Raw genomic sequence first — 26,050 nt, 5'->3', positions numbered from 1 at the left:
GACATAAGCACTGACCACGGACTGCCGCTAACACCATGGAGAGCAGCAGGCACGACGGGCCCCCGTCACAGGAACACACCAGAACCCCCCATCTTGCCACAGGAAGGCACATGAGCCTGACCCAGCCTCTGCACCCAGCTGCAGGGCCCAGAATGTACAGCGGACAGAGGAACGTGCCTGTGCACCACGTGAGCACACGCGGCAGGATGTGGACTCCAGGACGCCGTCTGGGCTGAAGGGCCCTAGAAGGGAAGGTGCTGTATACTAAGAGAGACGTACAGACACCTCTGGTGAGACAAATGGCCAGGACTCAACCACAGAGTCGAGGATACACAGGAGCAGACGGACCCGAGGGGTCCCAGGAAGAATGTCAGCAGCCAGGCCAGAGGGGTGGGCTGCTGGAGGGGGCACGGCAAGCTCTGGAACCGGCTCTTGACCAAAGGCACAGTGACAAGGGGGTCCCCACAGGAGAATTTACGAGACCATGTTTGTATGTTCGTCTTTCTGGGCACGGCGCTCACCAGGTTCAAACACCAAATGTGACGGGTCGATGAGTAGACGTATATGCGTCACCGCGAGCTTATCGAATGTCGTCTTTTGCAGGTTAAATGCGAGTCCTAAAGACCACCACATTATGTGTGTGCAGGGCTGGCTCACAAGCCCAGCTGTGCTCCAGAAATCTCTAGAAGCATCAAACACTCAGATGCCTGGACCCCACCCCAAGACAAGGGAACCAGAATCAGAGTGTTTCCGCTCTGGCCATGGGACTCCTGAACACGACAAGGCCTGAGCTTGGACAACACTGAAACGGGAAAGTACTTGGCCCATGCAGCATTGAAGAAAGAAAGAATTACTATAAAGTAATGACCATAATTCACAGCAGGCTTCCGTTCGTGGATTTCGGAGCTCTAAACTCTAGTTAGGGAGGGACGAGGAGACACAGCATGAACCCCCAAGGCTTTCCCGGATCCGTCAGGCATCCCTGCGGGAATCCGCATGCACCTAAGGTCTGCCTGGGGTCCATCCGGGGTCTGTGCCAGGGTCTGCGCACACCTGGGGTCCGTCCAGGGTCTGTGCCAGGGTCCGCGCACACCTGGGGTCCGTCCGGGGTCTGTGCTGGGGTCCGTGCACACCCGGGGTCCGTGCCGGGGTCTGCGCATGCCCAGGGTCTGTCTGGGGTACGTGCTGGGGTCCCCGCACGGCCAGGGCATCTTCTAGCATCCTCCACCTTGCCGTGTCCACAAGAGGGAAGGGCTTCTAACAGTGCTCAACACACACACTGAATTCCCATGGGTGTCCAGCTCCATCCGCGGCTGGGGAAGCAAGGCACACCGGGGAGACGGGCTCAACCTCAAGCCAAGTAGGAAAGTGATGCTCATCCCACTGCGTCCCACACCATGATGCAGTCAGGGAGGCGGGTGATGGCCACGGCAGGCATCCGAGGAGAGCCCTCAGAGGGGAAGGCTTATTGTTCTGTCCCCTGGCCACTTCAAGGACATGGAGCTTCTGGTCTTGCTGGAACCTGGTTTTGTCAGTTCAGCAAGCTGACACGTCAGGCTCCGGGGGCGCCAAAAACGGACACCGTCAGACCTGCCTGCTGTCTCCGGCGAGCCCGCCCTGCCAGTCCACGACAAGCTCTGCAGGAGCCACAGGACGAGCTGGCAAAGCCCCCTCAAGGGACATCATGAGAGCCCGGCGAGGGCAGCCGCCGTCCTCCGGCCCACCGCCGCGGGAAGGGCGGCCCCTCACAGCTGCAGGCGCACAGAGTCCCCCCATGTGGGATGCCCGCGTCTCCCTGTCACAGAGGAGGATGCCGAGACACAGATGGGGCTGGGGACTCTTTGGCGCCACAAGGCGCACTTTCAAAGCCGGCCTCACCCTTCCGAGACGAGGAAAGCACTCCCCAATGGGGCGGGGATGGGACATCCCAGCATGTGCTCAGCTGCAGAGGCTGAAGAGAGGCGGAGAACCCAGACACGGAGAGGAAGAAAACGACAAAGGGAAGTGAGCAGATGTTCTGACCCTCACTTCAGGGGAAGGGACATGAGAAACACAACAGGTCCCTCAGGGCCATCCTTAAAGCCAGAGCCGGTGAACGTGCACTCGTCGGAAGGCAGCTGGAGGCCAGAACCATCCCCCCAGGTCCGTCCGGGTCACACCGCGCTGCACTTCAGGCCCCGGGAAGCTCGCTACCACCCGACAAGGGCCACAATCTCCCTCCATGGAACATCGTTCTAGATAAGAGGCAAACCCGCCAGGAGCTCATTTAACTGGCCTCCACCATTCCCGGTCCTCGCTGTCCCCCTGGCCTCCACCATCCCTTGGGTTCCCACTGTCCCCTGGGCCTCTGCCATCCCCTGGGCCCCTGCTGTCCCCTGGGCCTCCCACTGTCCCCCGGGTCCCCGCTGTCTCCTGGGCCTCCCCCATCCTGAGTCCCGATGCCATGTGGCTCAGGAGGGGCGTGCCGAAGGGTGCTGTGCCCTCTGAGGACAGCCTTCCAGACAGGGCATCCTTCAAACCCCGCATTATGTGGGCAGGTCCTCCGGCCCCCAATGCCCCTCGAGACTCTTGGGGAACCTCCTTCTGAGACCTCAGGGCAAGCCTGTGTCTCCCCTCTGATGCAGAGACGAGATGCTTCCCACACCACAGTGCTGGGTCAACAACGAAGTGACAGGCTTGTTCCGCCTCATCGTCCTGGCCCTGTTTTTACTCCATCCGGCTCCTTAGAATTAGGTCAACAACAGTATTTGTCACGAGGTCTCGGTAAACTACCTCCAGAAAGCTCTCTTCCATAACAGAGAAAGGTTCCCAGCCACCAGAGAGGAGTGGATGCTCACAGCCTAGCCCACGGCTGCCAAAAGACGCATCCACAGGAGTCTCAGAGCACCAACCGCGCTCCAAATCTCCCTCATCACCATGACCGTGATGCTGATAAGATGCAAGTCTGAACCACTCCAGGCCGTTCAGGAGATTTTCAACACCCTCACTTATGGGAAGCTCCTGTGTTTGCCCCAACTCTCAAGAGCAGTGACCACTCTGAGAATCTGGGGTCAGAACATGCCAACGTGGTCTCATCACGTGAATCCACGACATGTTCTCCAGCAAACCAGTCCACCGTCTCCACGGGGAGCCTTCCTCCACAGCACACTGGGCTGGTCCTTCATCCATTTATGCCTGTGACCTCCAGGGATGGCCGTCCGCCAGCCAAGGACAGAGCCCGAGAGACCACACCCACGCCTGGATCGTGGACAGCAGATGGCACATTCTAGTTGTTCGAGTCCCTGCTCTGTGGCCGCTCGTCATGGCGGCCCAAGGTAAGTGACAGAGATGGAGAGCACGTCTGGGGGGAATCACATATGTTCATCCTTAAGTTACCTAAGCCACATGCAGGCCCCATCGTTCCCGCCTGATCCAGAAGGAGCCCCCCACATGTCACCAAGGAGCTGTTCCTGCCACCTGCCTCAGTGGCCATCGAAGCATGACGGCCCAGGCTTGGCAGGTGACGGCCTCTCCCAGAAGGGCTCTGCAGGGTCTCCTCCCACAGGCAGACCAACCTACAAGAAACAGGCCTGGAAGCACGCGTGTGAACCCATCTGCATGTCTGCCATTCCGCACTGCGCTTCAGGCGAGACCTCCAGTGCGAAGCTCTGGACAGGCTCCGTGCGAAGCTGCGACCCACACACTCTTCCAAAATTCCACCAACGGGACACCTGGCTGGCTCCGTTGGCTGAGCATCTGACTCTTGATCTGGGCTCAGGGCATGATCTTGGGGTCAAGGGACCGAGCCCGCATCAAGCTCCCTGCTCCACAGAGCCCACTGGAGCTTTCCTCCTCCACCCCTCCCAGTGGCCGGTGCGTGCCCATCTCTCTTTCTCTCTCGCTCGCTCTCTCAAATAAATACACCTTAAAAAAAAAACTAACTGGCCATCTACACTGCAGCAAACACATTTACCAATTCAAACACGAGTGTATGGTGACCGGCTGGAGCCCAGACGTTTCACAAGAGGAAACCCCAAGGTCACTACCACACCGACTGTGTTGTACTGGGGGGTCAGAAGGCGCACCCTGCAGCGCTGCGGGTCTGCCGCGGACGGCAGGACAGGACAGGTGTATCACGCGCTGGCGATTCCAGCAGAGGCAGCCTGTCTGCTTCGAGAACTGTGGGCACCAGAAGCACGAGGAAACCATGACATTTAGCTGTGGAACCTAGCGGCCGCCAAGTACTGCCGGCCCGGCTTCTGCCGCGTGCTCCCCTTCTCCTCCCCATCAGCGTCTGTGGGGTACATGTGTCTAAATTTAAGACCAGAGAAAAAGTTCTTAAGAACAACACAGCTGTTGTGTTACTGTTCTGTTCTGTTGTTGCAGATGGTTCTTTAAATCTAGGTGTTTATTTTGTTACGTAAGGAAGGATCCATTCGTCCTGGGAGAGAAAGTCGTCAGAGGAAGGAAACGGGTCTCCACACCCTGGAGGAAGGTCTGCATCTAACACACTCACGCAGCAGGTGCACATGTGTTCCAGAGTGGGGACTGTGCTGCGGGGGTCTGGGCGTCACCTGCAGCAGGGGACACACCGGAGGGGTGGCAGCTATGGGGAGAAGGCCCCAGCCAGCAGGTGCACAAGCCGACTTGAAAGATAACGGCCACCATCACGAACACACTGATTATCATTCTCTAAGCATCTCAAGGGTCTGGCAACTCAACCCAGCGTGGAGGAAGGAGGAATTGTAATTCCAGGCTCACATGAGGGACGCCTGAGGTTCGTGGAAAGAGCCGGCTGGAAGCACCCGGAAACTGCACAGAATGACAACGCCCAAGGGGGAGCCGCCGCTCGCTCCACAGAGCCACTAGACGTGCCGTCCGGCCACGGGCAGGCACACTAGGGAGGCGAGTGTGAAGGCCCAGTGCCACGACCAGCATGGCTCTCCGTTCCGGTTACCCGTGTGATAGCAAGTGAAGGGGCGAGGGGCCGCGGTGGGAGGGCAGCCGTTAAGAGCAGACCGCAGACCCGACAGCCAGGGCCCAGCCGCCCTTCAATGAGGCTTTGACTTTCCACCGATTTCTCCCAGAATGTGTCCAACCCCAGATGCTGGCTTCCTAGATTTAAGAAGTAATATTTAAACAGAAGCAGGAGACATTCTAAGGAGCTAAAGAAAAACTGAAATATTTAAAATAGTAGCTAATATCTTAAACCAGTTCCTTATGTCATTTAACTATTCAGTTGTGCTGTGAACCAAGTTCAGTGTGGGCTCCCAGCCTGATCAGAGAGCTGGTCCTTCTCGGGTTGCGTGTAGACAGACACACACCCAAGTACATACTCACACAGGCACCCAGAGACACCGTGAGACACATACAGACACACTTGCTCAGAGATACACACTCACACTCATAGACACATTCACACTCACACACACACCCAAATACACACAAGCACCCTGAGACATGAACACATCCGCTCACAGGATTACACCCACACAGACACACGCTCACAGGCACCCTGAGACATGCACACATCCGCTCACAGGATTACATTCACACAGACACACACTCACAGGCACCCTGAGACACGCACACATCCGCTCACAGGATTACACCCACACAGACACACACTCACAGGCACCCTGAGACATGCACACATCCATTCACAGGATTACACCCACACAGATACACACAGGCACCCTGAGACACGCACACATCCACTCACAGGATTACACCCACACAGACACACACAGGCACCCTGAGACACGCACACATCCGCTCAGAGGATTACACCCACACAGACACACACTCACAGGCACCCTGAGACACGCACACATCCGCTCACAGGATTACACCCACACAGACACACACCCACAGGCACCCTGAGACACGCACACATCCGCTCACAGGATTACACCCACACAGACACACACTCACAGGCACCCTGAGACACGCACACATCCGCTCACAGGATTACACCCACACAGACACACACCCACAGGCACCCTGAGACACATACACATCCGCTCAGAGGATTACACCCACACAGACACACACTCACAAATACACATACAGACACACAGGCCCTCACACACTCAGACACACATGGACACACTCGCACACACACACACACACACTCGGACACCCACGCACACAAGAACACTGAACATCACAGCCATGCTTGACTTTATGAAGTCTCAGTCTCGAAGGTAAGTGTTTTTGAGAAATAAAGCAGAGCACATTTGGGAAGATACTACAAATAAAACCATCAGGATAAGAGCGGTCTAACCTGTGAAGCTGGGAAACTCAGGCAACAACGGGGACATGACCCCAACACTGTTTCTGAAACCTGCTCTTTCTTTACAGAGATTTGGTAGAGGAGGACAAATCTTTTTTTTTTTAAGGCAAAAAGATCCAACTCCCTGAAAGAAATGTAAGTTAAAATGCAGGTAAACTGCCCACAGTGAGGGAATTGACAACTGTTGTTTTATGTTGTTTTAAACTAGAAATAGTTGGTTCCCACAACAATGTCCTGAATACCAGGTTTGTGGTGCTGGAAAATAAGACACGTACTCCTCAGCCTGGATCTGCCCCAAATCTCTTACAGACTTCCTGAGATGGGAGCACTTTGTCCCGTCCCGTGCGTCTTTTCTCCAGCTCATCTGTTTGCCTTCAAAGCACGTAGACCGAAGCACTGTGTCCCGCACCTGCTGGGGTCTGTCTCTAAACCCTTCTCGTGTCCCTCACGCAGCGCTCCTGCCTCTTCCTCAGCCTGGGCTCCTGGATTCTGGCCAAGACGGAGCTCTTTGGGGGCACAGGTTCAAAATGACTGAATATAACGGCACCCTGAGAGGGCTCTTATGTCCTCGCCAGCCCTGAGTGTCTGCAGGTGGGTAATTCACACTGGAATTCTACATTCATGATTCCTATCCTTTGGCTATTCAGTTTCTAACAAGGACGACGTCTTAATTGTGTGTATATGTGTCACTGCATGGAAATTAAGATTACGCATCCACGTCCTACTGAGGAATCACCAGCTTCAATAAACAATTTTTTCCACTGCTTTAAAAATCTAAAGGAGCTAGTCCTGTGACATTCTGAAAATAGACATAGATAAAATACACAGATAAAAGAGGAAAAACTTACACTTTGCAACGTTTTCCTGGAAATGTAGAAATTTTGTTCAAATTCATGGTAAAACAAACTCTCCAATGAGGAGAGCCAAGCACGAGATTACATGACACGTCGATATCATAGCGACAAAGCAATGGCCCCAGCGATGCCCACAGTCAATCCCAGAATTTGCCAACGCAGTACCTCAAATGGAAAAGGGACTTTGCCTATGGGATTAAGGGCTCCAGGTTCGGGGACCATCCCGAGATAACCACATGCGTCCGTGAGAGCAGAGACGGTTTCCTGGTTCCCAGGACCAGAGATGGGAGGATGCCGCCAACAGCCAAGGACTGGGGAATGTACGTGGGCCTCTCTGGGAGCTGGGAAAGGCCAGGAGCCACCAGAAGGAACCAGTGCTGCAGACATCTCGACATCAGCCCAGTGAGACTGTGCTAGATGCCTGACCGACCTACAGAGCTCTAAGACTAAAAATTCATGTTGTTTAAGCCAACACATTTGTGGTCATTTGTTACAGAAACAAAGTTGAATTCTCTCAGGACAAGGGCCCAGGATGCCTATGCCAGCACTATGCCTCCCCAAAACTTCTATGAGTGATCTGGCCACATCAACGCTCCTGACATCACCAGAGATCAGCACTGATTACATACGTGTCACGAGAAAACGGCGACGCACTATCAACGCCGTAAGAAGTACCAGCACCCATACCCGGTGAATCCCAGTCCTGCTGGCGGCAGCTGGAGAACAGTGGTCCGACATGTGGACTGGCCTCGCACCCACGCTGACTTGGAGGTCAGATTAACGCACTCGTTACAACGGTGTGCAACGGTGGACTGAGCAGGTGTCATTCAAGGAGCGGACTTCAGGGGGGGAAGGCCCATGTCCGGGAGACCATCCTGCGCCCACTCCTCCACCCTCAATGATCACACAGCACTTCCACGGTGGCACTTTTCCCAAAAGCTAAGCCATGCACCACCCTCCAGGGACTGTGCACAGCTCTACCTCCTCCAGAATACGTTCGCACACAACACATTGTTGTTAGGGATACAACATGCAGTTGCAAAAGGAAGAAAGAGCTCTGACATAAATGTTTACCAACAAAGTCAATGCACAGGGGAGAGTGATGCCAGAGACCGCCGCAATGAGCATTTTCCCAAAACAGGAGTTTATCCAGCGTGAGAACAGGGAACAGCCTCGTTCTCAGGAAATGGTACTCCAACAGCTAGTCAGCCAATTGGTGGCAGACAAACAGCCCTCGCCTGACACGTAACCGAAATGAATCAGAAGAATTACACGCATGAGTGTAAAAACTGAAATAAAATGTTAAAGTAAAATATGGCTGAATGGTTATGCAAATTTTGGCAAAGGAAGACTTTTTAGCATTTTCCCAAAGTCAGAATTCATGGAGGAATACATTCGCAGGCATGACTGTGACAACTTACTTCTTACATATATAAAAATCAAGAACTTTGCACCTGAAATGGCAATTTGAAGAAGCAAAAAAATATCTGGGTCATAAAAACATGAAAAGAGCTAATACCATATGGTCTGGATTTCAAAACAGTAAAATAAATATCCTAATAACACGGACATGAGTAAAAGGCCCTACACTGTGCCATTTACACACAAAGCAAAAGGCAGAAGTAGGGAAAAGTATGTTCGGCAAAACCACTAACCAAAGTAAACGAATCTGCCAAGCACAGATCATCAGACGAGCCCACACTCATACAGAAAATATAAAAAGCGAACATTGTTAGGTGTGCAATCTACGTGTGAGGACAAACTTTTTGTAAAACCTGTACTGAAATGTGTGCTGAAAATCCTTAAAATCTTCCCTCTTTTAAAACATTTTAAGGTCACAAATATGTTCTAATAGAGTAATTAGCTGAACAGAGGTGATCTGTCCAGGCGTCATTCACATTAACAGAGAAGGGGACACATTACCGGCACCTGGCTGATGCCCATACCATGGTAGACTTCATCGCTATTAAAATATTTTTACATATTTTTATAGACAAGGAGAGTTGTCCTAATATACTGCAGTGATTTGTTAAAACATCTGTTATAGAAATAATTGGTATAATAGTTTTATTAATACAAATTGTGTGTATCTACAGATAAGGACATAGGAAAATATGAAAACTAAACCAAAATGTCAATAATGACCATCTCTGAATCTTTTATTTATGTTCATTTTTCCATGGTGAGATATGTTATTCGCATGGTTTTTTAAAAGCCAACAAATAAAAGATTTTACAATTATAGGGGCACCTGGGTGGCTCAGTCATTGGGCGTCTGCCTTCAGCTCAGATCATGATCCTGGGGTCCTGGATGCAGCCCCGCGTCATCCTTGCTCAGCAGGAAGCCTGCTTCTCCCTCTCCCACTCCCCCTGCTTGTGTTCCCTCTCTCGCTGTCTCTGTCAAATAAACAAATAAAATCTTCTTTAAAAATTTGCAATTTCCAGGGGCACCTGGGTGGCTCAGTGGGATAGGGCCTCTGCCTTCGACTTGGGTCATGATCCCGGTGTCCTGGGATCGAGCCCCGCATTGGGCTCTCTGCTCTGCGGGGAGCCTGCTTCCACCTCTCTCTCTGTCTGCCTCTGTGCCTGCTTGTGATCTCTGTCTGTCAAATAAATAAATAAAATCTTTAAAAAAAAATTGCAATTTCCAGCAATGGCCACGGTTGCCAAACTGTGGAAAGAACGAAGATGCCCTTCCACGGACGCATGGATAAGGAAGATGTGGTCCATATACACTATGGAGTATGATGCCTCCATCAGAAAGGATGAATACCCAACTTTTGTAGCAACATGGACGGGACTGGAGGAGATGATGCTGAGTGAAATAAGTCAAGCAGAGAGAGTCAATTATCATATGGTTTCACTTATTTGTGGGGCATAACAAATAGCATGGAGGACAGGGGGAGATGGAGAGGAGAAGGGAGTTGGGGAAAATTGGAAGGGGAGGTGAACCATGAGAAACTATGGACTCTGAAAAACAATTTGACGGTTTTGAAGGGGTGGGGGGTGGGAGGTTGGGGGAACCAGGTGGTGGGTATTGGAGAGGGCACGGATTGCATGGAGCACTGGGTGTGGTGCAAATATAATGAATACTGTTATGCTGAAAATAAAATTAAAAAATTAAAAATAAATAAATAAATAATAAAAATAAAATAAAAATTTGCAGTTTCGGTGTTCACAATTTCTACAAGTAAATCTCTGAATTAGCTAGCTAGAAGGTACTCTCACAAATAATTTGTACAATTTATCCTTAATACATAGGTACTTGCTGAACTAAAAAAGTTGAAATATTTACTAACACAATCACTAGCTACTCATCATCCATGCCCGAAGTCCTTGCGGGTAAACGTGATCTGATTGTGCGAAGGGAGAAGACTTATGGGCTTACAACCCACACCCCTCACTGGAAGAGACGGCGAAGGGAGACAGGAGAGGAACACGCTCTGCTATGGTCAAGGGAGAGTCACAGACGAATCACAGCCAGAACCCAGGTTTCCAACTGCCAGGCAGGTGCTGGACACCCGTCCACGCCGAGCCTCCATTCACCCTGCAAGGCCAGAAACTGGATTCTCCACCAACAGACAGGTGAGATGAGGACCCCCTGGCTTTCTGGCTAATTAGGGAGAAAGTAAAGAAAGCACCAGTAGGTTTAGTTCGTAAGAAATTAAACCAAATTGAATTCACACATTTAATAAAGAAAAAAGCATTTGGGTTCGTCAAAGCTAACGAGAACCTGCACTAAAAACGAATGGCGCTGCCCAATGAAAAGGAATCGGCTTTACGAGGGGCTGCTTCTGGCGCTGGTAGACAGGCCCGCACTTGGTGCTGCTCTGTTTCTCACCCTATGTAAACTTCGTCTCGGAGCAACACAGACCTGTTCACAGTTACCTGGAGGAGAGGGAATTTTCTTTTGCAAAATAACCCAGATTTCCACATTCCAAATTAATGCGGCTTGATGCAGCAGCAACACTAAGAACATTTTCTATAATTCTCTTATTTTCGATGAGACAAATCTCAAAATGCAGCCTGTTCTCGTCCTTGTCTGAGCACAACAGAACCGTGAATTTTGCTTGGAGTCCGGCCTGAGGGCGGCCCCACGGCCAGAACTGGGTCATGTACACGGAGCTGCGGTATCGACGGAAAAGATTAGCATCCGAACGACTCCAGCAGGCTGCTTCAGAAACATGCTGCCGTCCCAGAAAATCCAACGTGCGTTTTCCATATGATCTATATGAACGAATTGCATGCAGACCATTGACTGTCCTAAGAGCTCTCATGCAAAGACTCTTCCTACCAAGAGAACCGCTGAGCGAGATTATGTCATCACCTTGGCCTGTGTGCTCAGATCTCGAGGATACGGAAGTATGACAGACTAGATCACGAGAGCAAAGCCAGCTTCCTCGACCGAGCACGGCTAGTGGGCAGCCTGTCCTGGCAGTGCAGGGCCAGTCCCATGGAGGGGACCGGGGAAGAAGGGCTTCTGACAGCTCCTACCCCACGGAACCCGAAGGAAGGACTGTGTTCTTCCCATGAATTAACCACCTCAAGACTGTTTATGGAAATACAAAATCTCCTGCGCCCAACAAGGTAGAATGCCTGGGGACACTGAGATCCTTAAACACACACCTGTCCGAGAGGGAGGCATCTCGGGCGGCCGACTGCGGCTTTCAGTGCTAGAAGACATGAATCGAGGCAATCACAACCAAGTCAGGGGAAGAAAGGAAATAATCAGACCCAAACAGGTATCAGCGAAACAGAGAAGAAAAAACACCAATAATCCATGACAACAAAATCTGGTTCGGGAGATCATTAAAATCGACAAACCTGACTGATGAGGAAAAAGGAGAGAAAATTCAAATTCACGGCATCCAGACCAGAGAAACAGGTCCTCGGATCCTGAAGCTAGGGGGGTTCTGAGCAACTGGAAAATGTCGGGGTGTTTCTCAGTGGGCGGGCGGGGACAAGCATCTCTGCAGCGACCCTCGGCAGCCACAGCCGGGAGACACGGCCAGGCTCACCGGGGAGGGAGGGCCCATTCTGGAGGCCGGAGGTGGGGGAAGCGGCTGAATGTCCCCCACACCCAGGACCGCCCGGCCCCCAAGGATTACGCGGTTCAGAACTGAGGAGCACCTTCCCCACGGCTCCCCAAGGGGAGAGTTTGCCCTCCTGAGGCAGAACCCGACAGGGGCCTCCAGGTGCATCCACTGCCGGCCGTGGGGGCCAGGCTCGTGACAGAGGTGGCGGCAGCAGGGGGTCCTGGGGGAGGCCGGAGCCACGGCTGCTCCCTCAGCTCTGCAGTCCCCTTTGGGATCAAGCATCTTCCCATTATGGGGAGCTGCATCTCGTAGGGGGAGCTGGGGGTGTGGCGTGCGGCTGGCAGGCTCCGGTGACGGCCTCCCTGGGGGGCTGCCCCGCACCTCGGACACTCGCCACGTGGTGAAGGACTCCACCCCAAGGACAAACACCCAACTGTCACCACCGACAGACTGTCCCCAGAACACTGCCCCATCCGTGGAGGAGAGAGGCAGTGGTCTGTCCCTGGGGCCTGGCAGTCTGCCTGAGCTCCAAGCCCGGAAGCGGCCTCAGGGGCGGGCTCTGCTGACGCAGTGCCGAGGGGAGTGTAACAGTGAAAGCCAGGCTGGCTCAGTCAGACGGGCACGGGACTCTAGATCTCAGAGTCGCAGTTCAAGCCCCACGCTGGGTACAGAGATGACTTAAATCTATAAATAAACTTAAAAAAAAAAAAACACTATAAGTTAAGACAATTAAAAATTAAACAAAAGGGACAGTTTATCTTCTGCCTCTCCGAAGGCTCTTACATAGACTGACGTCCAATGAAGGGCAGCCGTGTTCCCGGCTGTGGGGAAGTCAATGCCACCTCCTGAGAAGACCAAGGAGGCCGAGCAGGTGTCAGCGAACAGAGATGTACACGTGTGAGGGGCCCCAAGGGACACACCAGGGGACGCAGGAGACAGGAGCAGCTCTGAAGGGTCCACGCAAATCTTACCACGTTCATCCACACAAATCTGTCCGGAGATAGGAGAACTCCGGACGTGTCCTCTGTCGCCCCTGAACATCGGAGCAAAGGCGTCGTGTGTGGGGGTTGCGGCAGCGGGAGGGGATGTCACAGCCTGCGTCACCTGTGTTCGCAGGGCAGGAGAGCGGGGGCACCGGGGAGCGGGGGCACAGCCCGCGGGGCCTTCCTGAGCACCCGGCTCTGGGTGTTCCGGGAACGTGCAGCAGTGACACGTGTGCGTCCCTGCTCCGCTGTGAGCGGCTCTGTGCCCCCAGCTCCCATGCTCCCACCACAACGCCACATGACAGCCTCCAAAGACCACCATAACGGAACGAGAGCACAGCCACTCTGCTCAGCGGTTCCCGTCCCAGCCACCACAGGCCCGTGCACACACTGGGCACACCTCCCACAGCAAGTGACCAGCGGCGGAGACCCCACCGACCTCCTCGCCCCCCACCACGTCCTCCAGCACCACAGAGCAATAAGCATGGTGCCTCCGAGCAGTCAGCACGGCGTCCAAACACCAGAGCCCCTCCCCGCCCGTGTCCCCACCGCCGGCCTGCGGGACATGGGGAGCACAGAAGGGACATTACCTGAGCAGTCCCCATCGTGGCTGGGCTGGTACAGGCCGAGGGCGTCCAGCGGCAGGTGCTGTGAAGCTGCACGGGGCTCAGGGCCGTGCCTCACGTGGTGCCAGAGCCTACGGTGAGGAATGAACAGAAATGGGGAAGATATGATAAAAAAAAATAATAATAAGCAACCTCCCCCCATGGAAAAGAAAACACATGGAATGTAGATAGAAAACATGAGTCCGAACAATAATTAGAGCCACTGGGAGCCGGGCTTTGGCAGAGATGCTGTCTACACCAAGCAAGGTCAGGTCGGTTTAAGACCCTGAAACATGGTGTCTATACGCGCAGACCTATGTCCCCAGGGCGGAAAAGAGGTCACTTCTCCAGCAGGGCAGGATGAGACGAGACATCGCCTCCTACCTTCAGACCCCGGAACCGGAGAGAAGTGAAAGCAGCAGACTCTGAGCCAGGGCTGCGGCTTCCCGGAGAGGCCGTGGGCGGGGCGGTATTTGTGGCCGGGGCCAGCCCTGCGGTCCGGGAACCCAGGGCGGCACCAGGCTGTGAGCTCGCTGTCCGTGCAGGGCAGACCGCCCGGGAGCCTGCGGAAACGGAGGGTGCCAGGACATTGTCCTGATCCGTCCTAGCCCTCCCGGGCAGCCGGTGCCCAGCACGGCACCCCGTCAGCCATGTGCGGAGGGGGGTCTCCTCCAGGAGACGGTTGGTAGCATCAGGCGGGGAAGACCCGAAACACTTTGTTCCTACGGGGCAGCTGCCGTCCCAGGACGCGAACCCACAGTCCGTTCACGCACCCTAGGAAACCGCCCTTAGGCTCAGCAGCTTTCCGGGAAGGCCAGAGTCCCACGTGCAGCGCTGGGCTTCCGGAACGCCCTCGGTCCCCAGAGTCTCTGACCAGACCCATTACTGGAGGCCACTCGCTTCCTTTCAAATGCACGAGCCTCCTAAGGCAGGAAAGCAGCTGTGTCTCCCGTGGGCGAGCATGTGCCAAAGACCTGACTGTAAGGCCCACACGCCCCGGAAGGCGCTCGCCGGTTCCCGAACCCATTAGCAACCTGCCGCAACTGTCACCTAAGCTGCGGGTATGATTCCAGGCATGTCCTCCTAAAACGCCCAGAGCAACAGCCCCCTTCTTGCTGGCATTACTCACGACCGGAACCAGGACTTCTCCTTCGTTTCCCTCCTGAAGACTCACACGGACCCTGCAAACCCCTTCCTGGAGGGCACCTGGGTTGCCTCCGGTTTTTCCTGATGCCTGAGAACTCCGCACATTTCCATATGTTTCTCAGTTAGTTTGTGCAGAACACACTTGTGGGAGTGGCCTTAGCAGATCACAGGACATGCGTGTGCACCCCGCTCACTGGGTCTGCTGTGGGTCTGCACTGGAAGGAGAGTCCCCGCTGTTCTCGCGGATCCGGAGGAACTCGCGGTAGGACTCCTGACCAGATGTGTTCCCACGCAGACCGCCTGTTCCACACATGTGTCTGCTTCTTTGGGGGAGTTTCTAATGACTGTGTATCACCCCGTATATATTCCAGACCCCTGTCTGCTCCCACACTCCTCCTGCTTCCCATGCCCTTACTTCCTCAGCAGTGGCTCTCAAGAAGTCAGACGGGCTTACTAGGATTCATGTGCGAATCAATCACTCCCTTCTTTAAGGGCTTCTGTTATTAGAACAACCTTCCCAATTTCACAATTCAAAAAATACATTCGAGGGGCACCTGGGTGGCTCAGTGGGTTAAAGCTCTGCCTTTGGCTCAGGTCATGATCCCAGGGTTCTGGGATCGAGCCCCGCATCGGGCTCTCTGCTCAGCAGGGAGCCTGTTTCCCCATCCCCCTCTGCCTGCCTCTCTGCCTACTTGTGATCTCTCTCTCTCTCTCTCTCTCTCTGTCAAATAAATAAATCTTTAAAAAATACATTTGGGGCGCCTGGGTGGCTCAGTGGGTTAAGCCGCTGCCTTCGGCTCAGGTCATGATCCCAGGTCCTGGGTTCGAGCCCCACATCGGGCTTTCTGCTCAGCAGGGAGCCTGCTTCCTCCTCTCTCTCTGCCTGCCTCTCTGCTTACTTGTGATTTCTCTCTGTCAAATAAATAAATAAAATCTTTAAAAAAAAAATACATTTGACTAAATTTTGTTATACCATTTGTACAACTATTTCTAATGATGTATCTGTAAATTTGAGTTGCAAAGTAGAAATTTTCCATCCAATGGCTAACCGATTGTCCCAATAAATAGATTTGCTGAATAATCCATATTTTCTCCACCAATCTGAAAATGCCATTCGTGCAGAAAAGACTGCACTACGGGTCACTTTACCTCCAGGAGCACGGGGACACCTGCTTCTTTCTAGGAGACCAGAACTCCCACCGTTCAGGCTGTCTTCAAAACTCTTCCTTAGACAATCTTAAAACTTACTCTTCCGCCTCGACTTTATCATCCCTTAATCAAATCCCCATTGCCCACCTTCAGTGCCCCCCACACAGGAGCGTGACTGAAAGTGTATCACACACACACACACACTCACGCACCTGACGTGAAGCGACAGGTTTTAATACTGAACTTGCCATTCAAGGGTCTCTCCCTCCCCAGCACTCGGTAACGTTTTCTGTCCCTTACAAGGATCCCATAGTTTGGGGGTTTCTCCCCTATAGACTTTATCCTGTTTTCTCCCACGGTGTCCTGTAGGGCCCCCCCTCCTGAGAATGACACGTTTGGCCATCACATACGGTACAGTTCATGATATTTATTCACTGACCTTCTATTTGTTCTACGTCTCCATGTTCCTACTTACCCAGGAGACTGTATGGCCTCTTCCTTTTTCCACTGGACATTTCTAACATTTCCTGTCTTTTACTTTCCCACGTAACCTTAACTGGAGACCCCAGAATCACGGGGGCCAGGGGTGAGCGTGCTGGTGTCGCCACTCTGATCCACAGTTTAGCAGCCCCAGCCACGACTCTGCTTGCTGTGGGGTTTCTGGTTAGATGCCGAAGCCTGGTTAGGAAGTGCCCTGCCGTGACGTGTAGACATTCAGCCTAAGCCGTGGCTGCGGAGCTTCAGGACACTCAGGGTCTCCCGACACAGGCATGCGTGCACTGTCCTCCCAGCGGGCTCTTCTTATCGCACCTGCCACAGGGCTGTTACTGAACCTCTTCCACTTGTGGGACAAAGCCCATGTGCCCAGGTTAAACACACACCTAGATGCGATTTGCTAGGATTCTGTTTATGGAATTTATATTTATATTCTTAAGTGAAATCAGCCTTTTTTCTGCTCTATTAACAAGTTTGGGAATTACTCATTAAAAGAGAGTGATGGTTAAACTCTGAAATAGTTTGGACAACGCACAATCATCCAATCAGAAATTGGTGCAGAATTTACCTATAAAACTGATCCTGTGGCTTTCATAAAAGTACATCTAAGAAAATTTTTAATTTTTTCTCATGGTTACTGAACCGTTCATATTTTCTAGCTTTTGTTGGATCAACTTATATCATTTACATTCACCCAAAAAAAAAAACGAATCATTTCATCTCCATTTTCAAATCTCTCAGTAAAAATGTCTGCAGATTATACAGCCCTTTTAGCCACTTGTGATTCTATCACAATCTTTATACCTAATTCTTCATATTCTTAAATTTGCTCTTCATTGTCTTTACGAGTCTTGCACAATTTGGCTATCTGCAAGACATTTTTTAATGTTGTTTGTGGTTGTTGTTGGGATACTGAATCCTTTGTTATATGTTTTATGTGAGTGTAATTAACACATGTTCTTTTATAACATGAAGAATCCACATTGTATCTAATCCGACCTGAATAAACAGAATATTTGTTTTTATGTCTGAGTTTCGCCCACCTATGTTTATTGTGATTACTGATAAACTAGACTTCCATTGCCCTGAGAGTTCACATTTAATGTTTTTCTTTGTACTTTTTTATTCTTCACTGCCTTATATAGGATTTTTCACTAGATAGGGTTTTTCCTTAAATAGGATTTTTTGGTGCCTATATTTTATTTCTCCCTCAACAGTTTTAACACATGCAAGTATACATATATTTTCCTAGCAAAGCCATTAATCAATATGTCTAATATCCTCTGGAAGACAACAACAACTTGGGATGCTCACACGCACCTCCAAGTCCACAATGCCCTCCCCACAGTGCAGCTGTTCTGACATTACTGCTGTGTGGATACCAAAGGAAAATGTATCACTTATTCTAAAATCAATACTTATAAATGTGTCCTTGACTAGCATCCTTCTGGGTTCATTATTCCTCATGCTCAAAAATATCTTGTTTTTCTTTTGACATGGTCTCTGCATGGTAAACCGTCCAGCTCTTTGTGTGTCTGAAAAGGTCCTTCTTTTGCTTTCAATGTTGAATGACAGACAAGATATAGAATCCAAAAAAATCCAACAGACGGCTTCAGGGACATATTGTTCCTTTGAGCAATTTCTCATTAGTCTATAAGCAATTCCTGTCTCTTCATAGGCTGCTCAGCATTCCCTCTTTACCCTGGTCCTGCTGTGTTGTGCGAGGATGGGTCACGATGGGCCTCTTGTCTTCACTCTGGCCTAGCAGGCTGTACAATGTTTCTGTACCCACCTTTTTAACTTGAGTTTTTACTTAAATTCCAGTCAGTTAATATACAGTGCAATATTAGTTTCATATATACAATACAGTGATTCAACACTTCCAAGCACCTGGTGCTCAGCAGGACAGGTGCCCTCCTTTCGTCCCATCACACCACCCCCCACCTCACCTCTGGGACCATCAATGTGTTCTCTGTAGTTAAGAATATGTTTCTTGCTTTGCCTTTCTTCCTTTTGCTCATTGTTTCGTAAACTCCACTGAGTGAGATCATAAGGTATTTGTCCAGTTGCACAATTTTCAATCTGAAAACAGTGTTCCTCAATGTGGGAAGATTCTCAGACATTTTATCACAAATACTGGGTGAATACTTTATTCCTTTCTTTAGCTTCTATCAGAATCATCTTCTGCCTTTCAGATCTGTGCACTACATCCCTGGGGTTTCTCGTGTTCTTTTTGTGCTTAGTACTAAGAAATTTCTTTTTTTTTTTAAATTTTTATTCATTCATTCATTCATTCATTTATTTTTATCAGCATTTAATGTATTATTAGCCCCAGGGGTACAGGTCTGTGAATCGCCAGGTTTACACACTTCACAGCACTCACCATATCACATACACTCCCCAGTGTCCATAATCCAACCACCCTCTCCATACCCTACTCCCCCCAGCAACCCTCAGTTTGTTTTGTGAGATTAAGAGTCTCTTATGGTTTGTCTCCCTCCCAATCCCATCTTGTTTCATTTTTTCCTTCCCTACCTCCCAAGCCCCCACATTGCCTCTCAAATTCCTCATATCAGGGAGATCATATGATAATAGTCTTTCTCTGATTGACTTATTTTGCTCAGCTTAATACCCTCTAGTTCCATCCACATCATTGCAAATGCCAATGTTTCATTTCTCTTGATGGCTGCATAGTATTCCATTGTATATATATACCACCTCTTCTTTATCCATTCATCTGTTGATGGACATCTAGATTCTTTCCAAAGTTTGGCTCTTGTGGACATTGCTGCTATGAACATTCAGGTGCATGTGCCCCTTCAGATCACTACATTTGTATTTTAGGGTAAATACCCAGTAGTGCGATTGCTGGGTTCATAGGGTAGCTCTATTCCCAACTTCTTGAGGAACCTCCATGCTGTTTTCAGAGTGGCTGCATCAGCTTGCATTCCCACCAACAGTGTAGGAGGGTTCCCCTTTCTCCACAGCCTCACCAACTTCTGTCGTTTCCTGACTTAATTTTAGCCATTCTGACTGGTGTGAGGTGGGATCTCATTGTGGTTTTGATTTGTATTCCCTGATGCCGAGTGATGTGGAGCACCTTTTCAAGTGTCTGTTGGCCATCGGATGTCTTCTTTGCAGAAATGTCTGTTCATGTCTTCTGCCCATTTCTTGATTGGATTCTTTGTTCTTTGGGTGTTGAGTTTGAGAAGTTCTTTATAGATTTTGGATAGCCCTTTATCTGATATGTCATTTGCAAATATCTTCTCCCATTCTGTCAGTTGTCTTTTGGTTTTGTTGACTGTTTCCTTTGCTGTGCAAAAGCTTTTGATCTTGATAAAATCCCAATAGTTCATTTTTGCCCTTGCTTCCCTTGCCTTTGGTGATGTTTCTAGGAAGAAGTTGCTGTGGCTTAGGTCAAAGAGGTTGCTGCCTGTGTTCTCCTCAAGAATTTGGGTGGATTCCTGTCTCACATTGAGGTCTTTCATCCATTTGGAGTCTATTTTCGTGTGTGGTGTAAGAAAATGGTCCAATTTCATTCTTCTGCACGTCGCTGTCCAATTTTCCCAACACCATTTGTTGAAGAGACTGACTTCTTTCCATTGGACATTCTTTCCTGCTTTGTCTAAGATTAGCTGACTGTAGAGCTAAGGGTGTATTTCTGGTCTCTCTATTCTGTTCCACTGATCTATGTGTCTGTTTTTGTGCCAGTATCATACTATCTTGATGATAACAGCTTTGTAATAGAGCTTGAAGTCTGGAATTGTGACACCACCAACTTGGCTTTCTTTCTCAACACTCCTCTGGCTATTCGAGGTCTTTTCTGGTTCCACATAAATTTTAGGATTATTTGTTCTGTTTCTTTGAAGAAAATTGATGGTATTTTGATAGGGATTGCATTAAATGTGTAGATTGCTTTAGGGTAGCATAGACATTTTCACAATAATTTGTTTTTCCAATCCATGAGCATGGAACATTTCTCCATTTCTTTGTGTTCTCCTCAATTTCTTTCATGAGTACTTTATAGTTTTCTAAGTACAGATTCTTTGCCTCTTTGGTTAGATTTATTCCTAGGTATCTTATGGTTGTGGGTGCCATTGTAAATGGGATTGACTTCTTAATTTCTCTTTCTTCTGTCTTGTTATTGGTGTATAGAAATGCAACTGATTTCTGTGCATTGATTTTATATCCCAATACTTTACTGAATTCCTATATGAGTTCTAGCAGTTTTGGAGTGGAGTGTGTCCCACTCCTGGCCAGGGATTGGGAGGCCGCCATCTTCATTCCTGTCCTCCAAAGCTCTATGAAAAGCGTTCAGGGAACAAAAATTCTGAGAGCGAACCTGAGGAGATTACTTAGCCCGGCTCCTGACAAGCACGGTGCAATTCTGCCTCCAGCAAAGACACTTGAGAATCCGCAACAGGCCCCTCCCCCAGAGGATCAGCAAGAACATCCAGCCAAGACCAAGCTCACTGATCAAGAACAGCGGAATTCCAGAGGAGGAGAAAGCAAAGCATGAAATTCATGGCTCTCTCCCCATGATTCTTTAATCTTGCAAAATTATTTAAATTTTTTTAAATTTTGCTTTTTTTCTTATTCTAATTTTTTAACTTTTCCTCTTTCCTCTTTTAACATTTTTTAACTAATTTATCTTAACAATACCTTTCTTTTTTTTTTTTTTTAAAGATTTTATTTATTTATTTGACAGAGAGAGATCACAAGCAGGCAGAGAGGCAGGCAGAGAGACAGGAGGAAGCAGGCTCCCTGCTGAGCAGAGAGCCCGATGCGGGACTCGATCCCAGGACTCTGAGATCATGACCTGAGCCGAAGGCAGCGGCTTAACCCACTGAGCCACCCAGGCGCCCCATTAACAATACCTTTCTTTAAAAAATCTTTAAACCTTCATTATTATAGTCATAGTCTATCCTTCATTGTATCTAACTAAATTTTTGTATACATATAGGGTTTTTTCTCCTAAAAATTTTGGAATAAAACTTCTTCTAATAGATCAAAATATACCCTAAATCTAGCACAGGGCTTTGTTCTAGTCTCCAGCCTAAGCAAACTCTCTCCACTTTCTTTTTCTTTCTTTTACCAACCAACTTATCAATTCCTTTTTTAGAATTTTTTTTAAATTTTCATCTTTACAGTCCAAAGACCCCATCAAAAAAGAGAATTACAGACCAATATCCTTGATGAACACCGATGCAAAAATTCTCACCAAAATACTAGCCAATACGATCCAACAGTATATTAAAAGGATTATTCACCACGACCAAGTGGGATTTATTCCAGGGCTGCAAGGTTGGTTCAATACTAAGAAATTTCTTCAGCTTCATCTTCTAGTTCACAAATCTTTTTTCTGCTACATCTGATCTGCGTATGTCCACTGAGCTTTCATTTCAAGGGCTCCAATTTTTATACTATTTCTAAGCACACCCCCTCCTACTCTAGCTGCACAGGTGTCCCCCACAGCACATGGGCTGCAAATAGGGATGCGGGAACGGTGCTGCCTCCAGGATCCAGGCTTCATTAGTGACATATAGACCATGCTCTGCTTTGCATTCTTGAAGCCTGTGTGTGTGTGTTGATTTCTTAAAACCAATTCTTTTCTTTCAGCAGGGAAGAATAAACATGGAAAGTTAAATTTATATTACAATTATACGGTGCAAGTCTAAAGGAGGTTGGAAGGTCTAAAAAGCTTAGAGGTGCTGCCGATTGGGCCCTCACCAAGGGGCGTGCTCTCTTGACCTGAATGTTCTCCCTTGGCACTGGGGAGCACTCCTTTCTCCCTCCCCCAGCTCTGCATACTCAGAAGAGCCGAAGAGTCTGAGGTCTCTCCAACATAATCTGAACGAAGATTATGTAACCACAGATGACGGTCCATAACCTGCAAAGTGGAGAGGACAGGACTCCCCTCACAAGGCAGTTGTAAGGGTTAAGTAGGTTATTCATGTAAAGTCCTCAGAACATGGGTGGGAACATCCTAAGACTCAACACATGTTGCAACATATGTTTTTGCAAACGTGGGAGGAAAAGGGTTAGCCCAGAGTTTATGACCCGTGCAATGTGGCCGATTAATTCAGTTATACTACCTGGTGTTCGCAATGTCTATTCTAATTCTCATTGCTCCTAATTTTAAGGAGAAAGAAAACTAAATTCCCATTGTAAATTTCTGCCTTTTTCATGGCATCCCACTCATATTTTACAGATGAGATTGGGGGTCTTTTTCTGAGTGTTCCTCCAGTCTACCCTTTAAATTTTTTTTTTTTAATTTGATAGACAGAGATCACAAGGAGTCAGAGAGGCAGGCAGGGAGAGAGAGGAGGAAGCAGGTTCCCTGCTAAGCAGAGAGCCCGACGCAAGGCTCGATCCCAGGAATCTGGGATCATGACCTGAGCAGAAGGCAGAGGCTTTAACCCACTGAGCCACTCAGGCGCCCCTGGTCTACCCTTTAAATGTACTTTAATGGGAACCTGCCCTCTATAATTCAGCATGTTTTGTCTTTCACGTGATATGTACACTTGGATGGCCTACTTTTCCTCAGCTCTGTCCCCTCATCTCTCACACTCAAAGCAGCCATGAAGCCTTTTTCTGGGGCTCCAGAAAGTTGAGGGGGAGGATGAGAAGCAACTCCTTCCTGCTTACCTAGGAAAATGTGGACTCTCCCATCAGCGAAGAAAGGAGAGACCTCAGACTCTTCGGCTCTTCTGAGTATGCAGAGCTGGGGGAGGGAGAAAGGAGTGCTCCCCAGTGCCAAGGGAGAACATTCAGGTCAAGAGAGCACGCCCCTTGGTGAGGGGCCCAATCGGCAGCACCTCTAAGCTTTTTAGACCTTCCAACCTCCTTTAGACTTGCACCGTATAATTGTAATATAAATTTAACTTTCCATGTTTATTCTTCCCTGCTGAAAGAAAAGAATTGGTTTTAAGAAATCAACACACACACACAGGCTTCAAGAATGCAAAGCAGAGCATGGTCTATATGTATATTTTATACACAAGGTGTTTTCCCTAATAAAAAGAAATAACATGAATATGGGAATCTACTTTCCAAATCACAAAATATTTTCCCAATTACAGCATACATACATGCAAATGTAGCTATCACACCAAATACTACTTACCTAACTTCTAATATCCAAAAATATTTTAACTGACCTTCCCAAGATATCTCAGGTACTTTTTAGTTTTTGAAAAAGAATATGAGGGAGCCTGGCAGGCTCAGCTGGTTGAACGTCCACCTCTTGATTTCGGCTCAGGGCGTGATCTCAGGGTCATGAGACTGAGCCCCATGTCAGGCTCCATGCTCAGGAGGAAGTCTGCTTGAGATCCTCTCTCCCCCTCTGCCTTTGCCCCTCCCCCTTCCTCTCTAAAAAATAAGTAAACATTTTTTAAAAGGCTTATGAATCAATATGATATCTATATGATAACAAGAACTGAAGAATATAATATGTCTGCTCTAATGATCCCTTAATACGAGAAAATACACAAAGGTCAAACTATATTTAGTTGGCTGGAAGGTCATCTAGTCAGTAACAAAAAGTCTCTTGTTATGGTTAAGAGATTATAGCAAAGCATAACTCAGTAATGCCAAAACCCAATCCCAGGGCAATCTACTTACCCCATTTTCCCATGTACGTGATGCACAGAGACCAGTCATGCCCTTGCTGGGCCCAGCAGCCACAGCAGTCATCATCCTTCTTTTCCAACCAACATGAACTAACCGCTTTCCCATTTCCACACAGTGGAAAAAAAGCGAACATGTTCACAGGAAAGTGTACAGACCTCGACCCTGATGTAATTCTAAATGCTACACATCAGGCTACGGTCAGAAGGTATGACAGAAACATAATGTGAAAATAAGTCACTCAACACCATCAGGCAAGCGCGATGATAGCAGTATCCTTCCTCTAGGCAGTAAATTACAGGCACCCACTTAATAGCAAGTTTCTCCGGGTACAGAATGAGACTGTGTAATCAAAATTTTATATACAAAGATGTGTCCTCACAAGCACTACCAAATCCAGTCAATGTGTCATCAGTGGGAGTTTTATTCCAAGCGCGTCAGCATCACCATGACTGTTCCTTAAATTTACTTTTCCTGCACTCCGCAGCAGCATGTCTTCATTTCAATCTGATTTCTCCATCCGGTTTGGAAATTTAGTTCATATATTCATGTATGTTGTCAAAATATTTTTTAAGTTTATTATTTTTTTAATAATCTCTACACCCAACGTGGGGCTCGTACTCACAACCTGAGATCAAGAGTCACGTGCTCCAGCGACTGAGCGGCCGTGGACGTCTCCTATCTGGTAATCTGTTCCCCCATCTTAACGACACCTGATGCAGTGTCCTTAGCACCCGCAGCAAGGGCATGTCACCGATTAACTCTGTTTCTATCTGATCCCCACGTATCACATCACTCTAGGGTTACAGAGTTCACTGAAATGTTCATGGGTCTCTCGTTAGTAGCAAAAGAACTCAGCTCTCCACTACCTTCTCTGATGCATGGCATCTTCCCTGCCACGGAGTGATGCTTCCTCAAGTACCTGCTCCCTCCTCTCACCTCCACTGTCCCATCTTCACTCTGACTGCTCTGCAGGGAGAGAGCAGAGTGTCCCTGCAAGGCTGGAGGTGCACCAAGCGCCACGGGACAGGGATGCACACCGCCGCTTGGAACAAAGTCACATCCAAGGGCTGAGGCTTCGTCCACGGGCCTTCGCACCAGCGCAGCAGCAGCCCGCGCCGGGGTCTCCAGCCTCTGCCGTCACGGGAACCAACTCCCTGCCATCAATCTCCGTAGACAGAGACAGAAGCGAAGATACACAATGGATCGGCTCTGTGTCTGGGAGGGCCTTGACCATATGCATCTTAGTAGCAATCACATGGTGCTTGGTGGCAGGTAACAGAAAAATGAGCTCAAACCCACCTAATAAGAAAGGCTGTTTACCAGCTCATGTGGATGCCAAGTGCAGAGCCTCGAGTTGCTCTGATTCCTAGCTCCATGACGCCAAATACATGTGAGTCCGATCTTCTTTACCTTGTGATCACACCTTCGACCCAAAGCCAACGACTCCTCACAGTGGCAGGATGGCTGCTCAGAACCCCCCCCCCCCAGATGTTTTGCTCACCTCCAGGGAGAGAGTATGAGTTCTAGAAGCAACCTTAGAAACAAGGAAACCTCTTTATCAGAAACCCCTTTCCAATGTCGGAGGCTTGGGTCAGGTTACATGCCACTGGAACACAAACCCACGGCCACGTGCACAGCTCGCGCCCCACAAAGCCCCTGGGCTACCCTGGGACTTGGGGGTGTGGCAGCGGTGAAGCTGCGGGCATTCCAACAGAGACCAGGGTCCTGACGTCGCGTCAAGAGAGCAGAGGATCCATCGCAGGCCACACCTGCAGCCTCCCCACAAGCTCTCACTTTTCCACAAGTATTAAAGCAAGACAGCCAAGTGGGCAGCTACCCAGAGAGCTATGCCACTGCTCACAACACCCCGTACCAGT

General features: G+C 49.3%; 1 protein-coding gene across 2 annotated transcripts in view; it reads right to left on the bottom strand.

Moving 5' to 3' along the window:
• Positions 1–26,050, bottom strand: part of DLGAP2 (DLG associated protein 2) — a 783,049-nt gene that overhangs the window by 688,719 nt on the left and 68,280 nt on the right. For both annotated transcript variants that reach the window (XM_047713358.1, XM_047713386.1), the window contains exon 2: positions 13,737–13,843. In XM_047713358.1, coding sequence (XP_047569314.1) covers positions 13,737–13,751 — 15 coding nt within the window. In that variant the 5' untranslated portion in view covers positions 13,752–13,843. The remainder of the gene's footprint in view (positions 1–13,736; positions 13,844–26,050) is intronic.

This window comes from Lutra lutra, chromosome 2 (assembly GCF_902655055.1).
Source record: "Lutra lutra chromosome 2, mLutLut1.2, whole genome shotgun sequence".
Lineage (NCBI taxonomy): Eukaryota > Metazoa > Chordata > Mammalia > Carnivora > Mustelidae > Lutra > Lutra lutra.
This window is presented reverse-complemented; position numbering and strand designations above follow the sequence as displayed.